This window comes from Marmota marmota, unplaced genomic scaffold (genome assembly GCF_001458135.2).
Source record: "Marmota marmota marmota unplaced genomic scaffold, marMar, whole genome shotgun sequence".
Taxonomy (NCBI): domain Eukaryota; kingdom Metazoa; phylum Chordata; class Mammalia; order Rodentia; family Sciuridae; genus Marmota; species Marmota marmota.
Genome location: NW_025999899.1, coordinates 2,511,545 through 2,521,415, shown reverse-complemented (window position 1 = coordinate 2,521,415; position 9,871 = coordinate 2,511,545). Strand labels below are relative to the sequence as shown.

General features: G+C 36.2%; 1 protein-coding gene across 5 annotated transcripts in view; it reads right to left on the bottom strand.

The window, feature by feature from the left end:
• Nucleotides 1–9,871, bottom strand: part of Ankfy1 (ankyrin repeat and FYVE domain containing 1) — a 92,218-nt gene that overhangs the window by 39,446 nt on the left and 42,901 nt on the right. For 4 of the 5 annotated variants that reach the window (XM_015505939.2, XM_015505940.2, XM_048798400.1 and 1 more), the window contains exons 4-6: nt 7,231–7,366; nt 2,611–2,734; nt 813–962 (exon numbers count right to left, since the gene is read on the bottom strand). In XM_015505939.2, coding sequence (XP_015361425.1) covers nt 813–962; nt 2,611–2,734; nt 7,231–7,366 — 410 coding nt within the window. Of the gene's footprint in view, nt 1–812; nt 963–2,610; nt 2,735–7,138; nt 7,367–9,871 lie in introns of those variants that run through there. The other variant, XM_015505941.2, reaches the window with a different exon arrangement.

Genomic DNA, 9,871 nt, shown 5'->3' with positions numbered 1-9,871 from the left:
TATGGCTTAGTGGTAAGAACACTTGCCGAGCATGTATGAGGCACTGGGTTCGATTCTCAGCACATATAACTAAAATAAAGCTTCATCAACAACAACAAACACAAAGAAGAAGAAAAAGAAAAAAGAAAGAATGAAAGTGGCGATCTTGGTTCTATAACCACAAGAAGCAGAATCTTGCCATTAATACAAACAAGCAGAAAATGCATTCTCCCCTATAGTCCTGTACAGAAACATAGCCTGCCAATACCTTGATTTTGGTCTGGTGATGCCTGTAATGGATTTTCCATCTCTAAAATTGTAAGATCATAAATTTGCATTGTTTTAATATATTAGGTTTGTGATAATTTGTTATAGTAGGGAAAAAAAAAAACAGATTTCAGCACCTGGAAGTTAGATATGGTTACAACAACTACCTAAAAATATGAAAGTGGCTTTGGAACTACTCAGGAGACTGAGATTGAAATACTAAGCATGATAGAAAACAAACAAACAAACAAAAAAAAAAAAAAAACAGGGCTGGGGTTGTGGCTCAGTGATGGAACACTCGCCTAGCATGTGTGAAGCCCTGGGTTCGATCCTCAGCACCACATAAAAATAAATAAAGATATTATGTTCAGCTAAAAAATAAATATTAAAAAAAAGAAAACAAAAAATAAATTTCCTTGAACAAGCTATTAATATGTATATGTATATTAAATGTGTATTAAATATTGTGTGGTGCTGGCCCGGAAGGAAGTGAGCAGTACGGTAGGGAAAAACAAGAGCATTACAGCTTTAGAAAAGAGGAAAAAATGGCAAAGCAGATATAGTACCTGTGAATCCATTTCAATCAGATAAAGGAAGACCACATCTTCTCTCTCCACTTTGATAGCTTTGTGTAATGGGTACTCTGTCTTGGATTTGATCATTTTGTATAACAACTGAGCACCCATACTGCTAAAGTCCTCCTTTCGTAAGTCATCCTAGGGATTAAAAACACAATGAATAGCAAAACAAAGAGTTAACAGTAATGACAACTGTCACTTAGTCTGTGTGTCAGGCCCTATTTTAGAGCTTAACATGTCCCAACTAATTCAATTCTCACAAAAACCCCATGAGATAGTACTATTGTCATTTGCATTTTACAGATGAAAAAAAGTAAAGCATAAAGAGGCTGAATAATGCCAGGCATAGTGGCACACACCAATAGTCCCAGCAACTTTTGAGGCTAAGGCAGGAGGATCGCAAGTTGGAAGCCAGCCTAGATAACTTAGCAAAACATTGTCTCAAAAAATAAATAAGGTTGGAGGTGTAGCTCAGAGGTAAAGCACCCCTGGGTATAATCCCCAGTAATACAAAAGAAGCGAAATAACTTGTGCACAATTAGACTGGGAGTAAATGACTAATAAGCCAGTATCTGGAATCAATAGGCCCACTTCTCACACCTGTACTCTTTACCACAGTACTACTATCTCTCAAGATGGTAAAGCATATAAAGTGATGTAATATGGGAAAATGGTTGGACCTCATTCATTCCATTAGCAGAACCCTGAATAGACCTACATCTCTCAAATTTTTCTGTATCCTATCCTTACAAAGGCTTAATTTGTTCAGTTTTTACTTGTACTTTACAAGCTACTCCCATGTTTCCAATAAATCTTTACCTCCCCCTCAAAAAAAAGGGTGGTAAAGCATAAGCCAGGGGCTGGGGATATAGCTCAGTTGGTAGAGCACTTGACTCACATGCACAAGGCCTGGGTTCAATCCCCAGCACCACAAAAAATAAAAAAGTACATGCTTACAATTTATTTATTTACACACACACACACACACACACACACACACACTGCTGATATCCCCCAAGAACCAAGGCAAGCAGAAGCCCTCCCAATGAGAATAGTCCCCACCTCACTAAGCCTACAAAGATGGCAATTACAGAATCAATCAGAACTTTCACAAACAGTTCACCCATTGAGTCGTGGCTTGCCTCCACTATTGCCTTCGAGGCAAGCACTCTACCAACTAAGCTATATCCCCAGCCCCCTCTTAAAAGACAGTTTTTTTAGACACCTTTTCTGAAGTATTAAGACTTTTCCCAACATGTTGTTGCATACCAAGCAATGAACAGAAACTAGTTTACAAAACATAGCCCTGGCATTTTAAAAATGCAAAATGACAACAAAGGCATGTAAAAATGACTCCTATTATGTATAATTACAATGCAACAATAAAGAACGAAAAATTAAAATACATTTAATAATGATGGAGAAAGCAAGGGAACACTCTGAAATGGTGCTGCGGAGTGGAACTTGGGGCCTGCTGGTCCCACAGTGGCATTCTGCTCCTGCAGTTTGGTCACTGCTTCCACAGAATAAGGGCAAAGGCAAGTGAACTTTCCAAGTCTGTTTCTGAACTTGAGCTACCTTCTAGTCTGAAATCACAGAACTATCAGACTTTCAAAACTGAAAAGAGTCTCACAAAATCATCAAATCCAACTACTTATCCTTCAATATTGTAATACGAGAAAACTAGGTGCCACAGAGGCAACTGTTCTCAGAATCAGGTTCCTTGCCTGGGTATTCTGACTGGCAGTGGGAACGCACTGTCCATACCTCTCAATCTCTCACTCACCCAATGACTGGCAATAATCTCTGCACAGTAGTTCATCAGTGTGCTGGCATTCAGTTCCTCTGCAGTCTGATAGAAGCGAATACAGTTCCTAACATTCACCAGGGACATAACACCCTTTTCACATCTATAAGAGAACATTAATGATGAACAGTGTTAACAGGAAAAATACAGTCACAAATGAACAAATCAAAGCAATAATCTGTGTACTGGTTGGCTATATGTAACACCACTAATGTACAAAGTTAAACAATGTAGGCTGAGGATATAGCTCTGTTGGTAGAGTGCTTCCCTTGCATGCACAAGGTCCTGGGTTCAATCCCTAGCGTCACCAAAAAAAAAAAAAAATTTTTAATGTAATTATAAATAAATTATAGACAGGCTCCCATATTTCCAAAGTACTAGAATTTCATTACAATATTATTTTGCTCAGTTCTGGTCAGAATCAAAATAAACTGCATATAAACTTATTAATGAGCAAAAATACCTGAAATGCCTTAAAAGTAATCACATAAAACTCGCTGGTCAGATACACAGATAATTTTAAAATCAGACACAATAATATGAGACACATCTGTAGTTCCAAACATCAAAGATCCATTATGTGGACATTATGACTTAAAAATTATTTCAAATGATGCTCTATGCCTCAATAAAATAAAGTCTCCTTAAAAGACCTCCCAAAAGATGAATCTGTATGATATATGAATAATAACTCAATAAAACTACATTTTAAAAGCCCTCCCAAAATATCTATAATATATAGATACAATTAAAGAGTCAGGCCGTAGAACACCAGGGTTGAGAAAAAGAGGCCACAAAGGATGTCCCCCATAAAACCAGGTAACAAGACTCCTTTGGAATCACTAATAAGAGAACATCAACTTCATCGGGAAAGAGAGAGAGCTATATAGAGGAAAACAAGCCTCTGATGGAGCACATCCTAACCTAGAAGGCATGGTACTGGAAAGTCCAGGGTTACCTCTACCCATAATTCCTGAGCAAGTCTCCCTAAGAACTAGGCCTATGAGGAAAAGAAGTCATGGCATGGTCCTTCATCTCCCTTGTCTACACATCACCCTACAAATCAGATTTACCTCCAAGAGCTAACTCAGAGGCTTGTATAGTACAGTGGCAGGAGTATTCCCTGAAATTACACCACTGCTTCTCCTAGCCCATATCCTCCACCTAAACTCTTTTCTCATCAGAAAAGCCGAATGTAGTGGAGAGAGCAAAATGAACTATAAGGAAAAAAAGAGCTGGGTTGAGAGCCACTGGGAAAAAAAAAAAATTTTCCCTTATACTGGGGATTAAACCCAGGGGTACTCTACCACTGAACTACATTCCCAGCCCTCTTATTTTTTGAGACAGGAACTCGCTAAGTAGCCCAGGCTGGCCTCACTTGCAGTCCTCCTATCTCAGCTTCCTAAGTAGCTGCCTCCAGGCTTAGCAAGATTCTCTGAATTTTAGGGCCAAATTACTTGAGTTCTTGTTTACTTCTCTGTAAAATAAGGATGATATTCTACTTCAGAGGTTTGCGGAATCTTATGTTTTTCAAGATGAAAGAATACTAGATCTACTCAGTACAGTTTGAGGTGCACAGCAGGTATACTCATACTATAAATAACTGGCTAACAGATAATTTACAATCTCAATAGGTGAGCTTTAGATTACAGAAGTAGAGAAAGAAGCTGGGGGCAATGGCTCACACCTATAATCCCAGCTACTCAGTAGGCTGAGGGAAGAGAATCACAAGTTCAAGGACAGCCTGAGACTTAGTGAGACTGTGCCTTAAAATTAAAAAACAAAAAACCCCACGTGACCATGGGAATAGAGATGGGGAAAAGAAAGGAAAAAGGTTGTGAGAAGAACCTGGGAAGAATGAAGAACCAACTTTCACACCTCTCTAATAAAACCTTAGGTCCAGAGCAACAATATAGTCTTAGAATCATTTCTGCATCTAGCTATATATGCAGGCACCTACTTTATAAACTAAGACCTAGGCTTCAGTGCTATCTTCAACTAACATTATTGACCTGGTGTAAATAAGCACCTCTCCCAAGGTGTTTTTTTGTTTTGTTTTAAATCCAATTCAAATCACTATCTAAAAAGGTTACTATGATAGCAAGAATTCCATATGGTACTGTTCCATTCAACAGCATCATATTTCTAAACCTCAATTTTTGTACCACTGGCTTCCCCAAACTCATACCATACCACAGCAAAGTCATTCTGACCTCAGCTATAAAATCAAGGCATTCAAGCAGAAAATTTCCCTTTACAGACAGATGAAAACTTTTTCTACTTTTACAATGACAGATGTTCAGGAGATTGCCATCCTAACACCAGGAAGCCTACCACAGAATAATCTCAGGGAGGTTAAGATTCACACCCGCAGAACACTTTACAAAGCATTTGTACAAATGCAGACAATCTGAAAATTCCATTTTCTTCCTTTTTACTGTCAAATGACAGGACTCAAACATGTTTCATGAAGACAAGACTTTTATTAAAACTGGCAGATTCCTCATTTTTACTAATTCTAGGATCCCCAGAATGCTATTTGTCATTGGGGTAGCCTATAAATAGTTAACTGACATTATTTACACAACCAAAGAACATGTGACCTCACTTTATCTCTCTTCTCTTTTAAAAGTAGCAGCATAGGCTTTCTTCTGAAGGAAAAATGCTTTCAATTTTATAAACAAAAATCATATAGATACATAAAAACAATCAACCTAGTTTTTAAAGTACAAATCAAGCACCACACAAACTCATGTCTTTTTTTAAATCAGTCTTGTATGTATGTGAGAAACAAAAGAACTGTTGAAAGTAAAACAACAAAAGGTGAACAGTGTTGGAATTAGAGAGGACTGCTTTTTCTTTGTATGAGTCTGTATTTTCCAAATACCATACACTGAACATGTAGTGTGCTTTTACGTGAAGAAAAACTGTACTATTAACTTTTTTCATACACATTCTTATTTTTAATAAAAGCATTTTCTTGCTAATTAAAAAAAATTCTTTTTCATCAAATTGATGATAGTATTGTAAAACCACCAAGATCCCTACATTACAAATGAGCAACACCTGCTTCATATTGAACTGCACACATTTGTCTGAACCCTTTCACTTACTTATCTCAAACGTGTTATTTCTCCCGCTGACAGTAGTGGGCACTCTGTGACCCTTTAAAGAGCCAATATATGAATCCACTCCTGATCTCTTCCATCCCAGCTCTTAAAGAAAGCCATGATAGAATAATTTAATACCCACATCCAACATTACAAATCTGAGCATCTGGTAATGCTGCTAGTTATGAAACCTAATCAGTCAATAAACAACAAACATTTTAATTAAAGAATCTATTACACAGATTACAATTCTCTAAACTACCCCAAGGGCATTTTTATTAAAGCAATTTAATTTGTAAGCAAGTCTGACATGGTCAATGAGAGAAAGCTCAGGAAATCTGAAAAAATAATAATAATATAAATCACACTCAATCTAATTAAAATAAGTCTCACTTTACTCTCAGATGGTTCAAAAACAAACAAAAGTTAATTGCAAGGCTTTAACAATAAAATTAGCTTTGCTATTAAGCCAATACTACTTTGCTTATAACCTAATCCTATTGATCTTGGACCTGTTTTTGTTGTTGTTTTATTGGATTCAGATATTAAAATACATTCAAGCCAATATCAATCAGAAGAGTTAGAAGTAAGCTGTTTACTGATTTGCAAGAAGCATAGGGGGGCAATCCCAGGGGGAACATCAGCTCCATAGTGAAAACAGAGCAAGCAGCTCTAAGCAGCAAAGTCTCTCTTGGTTCTCTTATGTGAGAGCAACACAGCAACAGGTGGAGCATCTCTTGATGGCTGAACCCAGTCCATCACCACCCAGGAGAAAAGCCATTTCTTCATGTACCCAAGAGAATATAAAAGATCACTGAGTGTTATAAAAACATATTCCATATAAAAAGATATTGCAAGGGCCACATCTCCAACTGATGCTCAAGGGCATTCTCCTGACATCATTTAGGGAGCATTTATTTTTTGTTGTTCTAAAAATGCCAACTTGGGAGAGCAAGAGATAAGATATAAGAATATAGCCTGCTATCTCCTTGGGACCTAAAAGGCAAATAACTTAAATTTAGAAACACTGGCTATAAAACTTACTGAACCACACTCTCTTGTATTAATTTAGGCATTGGTATGCTTCCAAAAGTAAAAAGTATATGGTCAAGTAAAAGTATATTCATCTCACTAGATGTATCAGAAGGTAGAATAAAATGTCAAAGAACATAGAATGGGATGGAAAGTTGAGAATTTGAATACTGTACAATAATATTTCATACTCAAAGTATCTGTTTACATAATTATGTAATCTCAGCTAACAGACCACAGAAAAAAAAAAGAATACCTAAAAGTTTTGGCAAAAAGTAAGCTTGCAAAATAATACAAAACAAGGGAGATACCAGATTCTCTCCCCACCAACACCATTAAAAGAACACCTTGCAAAAGTTATTTACATTAGCAGGAGAAGCTGTTTTCCCAGAGCTTGGAATAATTAAAGCTCAGTCATCACCATCTGAGGTGCTTGAATATATCTGCTGTGACTTGCCTCTCCCTAAGGAGCTGTAGCTGAAACCGATTTGCTAGTTTCATCAATTCAGTCAGGAACACATCATCCTCTCTGAACTCCAGCTCATCTGTGTAGATCCAGCGAAGCATTGTCATTGTCACCTCAGGATTAGCATCTGGTTAAAGAAAGAAAGTAGAAAAACTGAAAAAGCACTGAATGACACACTTGGGCCTTCTTGAGGAACACCTTTAATTTAATATTAAAAAAAAAAAAAATTATGGGACACCCAACTCAAAGCAATACTGAGTCATTAAAAATGGCAACAAAGCACGAGGCATGGTGGTGCACACTGTAATCCCAGAGGCTTGGGAGGCTGAGACAGGAGGATCACAATTTCAAAGCCAGCCTCAGTAATGGTGAAGCGCTAACCAACTCCGTGAGAGCCTGTCTCTAAATGAAATACAAAATAGAGTTGGGGATGCAGCTCAGTAGTCCAGTGTCCCTGAGTTCAATCCCTGGTACCCACTCCCCCCAAAAAATAAATAAATAAATGGCAACAAAGCAGTCTGGGCAACACCCGACTCCAGGAAAATGAAAGTTTTACATAGGATTATGATTAGGTAAATGAAACCACAAAAATAACAGATCAAATCACCTAGGGACAATATCTGAAACATAAGGCAAAAGTTACCATTCTAATAAAATGATTTTACAAATAAAAATGGAAAGACAGGCACTCAATGAAAAAATGAAAAATGGATATCAACAGGTAATCAGAAAGATAAACAAAAATTCCTAATAAACATTATAAATAACCACATGCAAATTTAAAGTATCTTTTCTCAAGACCAGCAGATTTAAGAAATAAACAAACTTTCCCACAGCAATTATACACACATTATTATCCTAATAACACAACTGGGCAAATATGGCAAAATATAATACTAAGAAACTCAGCATGGTGTTGCTTTTAATTACAAAAAAACTGGAACAAAAATCTTAAAAGTACAACAAGAGAGAACTGATTAAATAAAGAATAAAATATATGCAGTGGAAAAAATCTGCAGCAATTAAAAATCTATATCTACAATATGAAAAGTTATTTACTTTAGCAGGTAAAATAGGCTAAAATATATTATAAAACAATATTTCATTTTTGTTGCACGTATTCATGGTTCATATATATATGTACCCATGTGTTTATGTGTTATATAACTACACATACTATATACACATGCAGTTTTGTCTATCTAAAGATAGAAGGATATGGGCTGGGGTTGTGGCTCAGTGGCAGAGCACTTGCCTAGCATGTGTGAGGCACTGGGTTTGATTCTATTCTCAACACCACATATCAATAAATCAATGTCACTGACAACTAAAAAAAAAAGATAGAAGAATACATATTAAAATATTAAACCAGGCATAATTAATAACTAATTTTATCTTTACTCTTGAACATTACTTGTAAAATTTTTTTAAAGTTAAAATAAAAACTATACACCAATTTGGAAGAACTGCTTGAGACAAATTGTGGCATAAAATATCTAAACTATTATTTCAACTAAAAGCAACTTTTGATTAGTTAAAATAAGACTAATGATGAGAATGATGTTTAAAGGACCACTTGAAGCTGGGTGTGCTATAGTACACCTGTAATCCCATCGACTCTTAAGGATGAGGCAGGAGGACTGAAAGTTCAGCAACTTAGGCCCTAAGCAACTTAGTAAGACCTTGTCTCAAAATAAAAATTTAAAATTTAAAAGGGCTAGAGATTTGACTTAGCACCCCTGAGTTCAATCCCTAGTACCAAGGGAAAAAAAAAAAAAAAGGACCATTTGAAATCATGGTCTTTATCAGTGGTTCTCAAAGTGTAGTCCTGGGCTGCCAGAATCAGCATCATAGAGGAGGAACTTGTTATAAAGTCCAAATCTCAGGCCTACACCAGACCTCAAAATCTGAAGATGGGACAAGCATTTGTGACTAAGTCCTCTATGTTATCCTGACCTTCACGAAAGTTTAACAAATGTGCCAGTAAAATAGAGCATCTCTGTCATCCCAGTTCCTTGGAAATTTCAACAGAAGGACTGCAAGTAGAGCCCAGCTTGAGCAGTTTGACAAGACCCTGTCTCAAACGTAGAAAAAAAAAAAGGGTTGCGGGTATAACTCAGTGGTACAGCCTAACATGCTCAAGGCCCTGGGTTCAATCCCCAGTACTGAAGGGGAGGAAAAAAAAAAACTAAAGAAAGAAAAACTCTTAATTATTTATAAGAAGTATAATAAGAGCCAATAACATTTTATTAATAATTAGGCAATAGTTCATTAGCTCTGATTACATATAGTGGTGAGGAAAGATCTAAAGAGAGTAATGTCAAATGGAAATTGAAGACCTCTGATTTATGTGAATCAGGTAAAATTTACCATCACCTGAAATGATCAGGCATTACAAGAAAAAAAAAATGAATAGTGGGGAGAAAAAGTGAAATACCAGTCATTATGTTAAAGTTTGATTCTTTTTTCTCTTCTTTGGTAATATAGTAACAGCATTTTAAAAATGTTTGAAGGGGAAACATTTTAAAATTAAACAGAAAGTTAGATTCATTTTAAAAATTTACTTAAGAACAGGTACTTCAACTAAGCTTTAGGGATTTCTTTGTGATTTTTTTTTTTTTTTTTTTTTTTT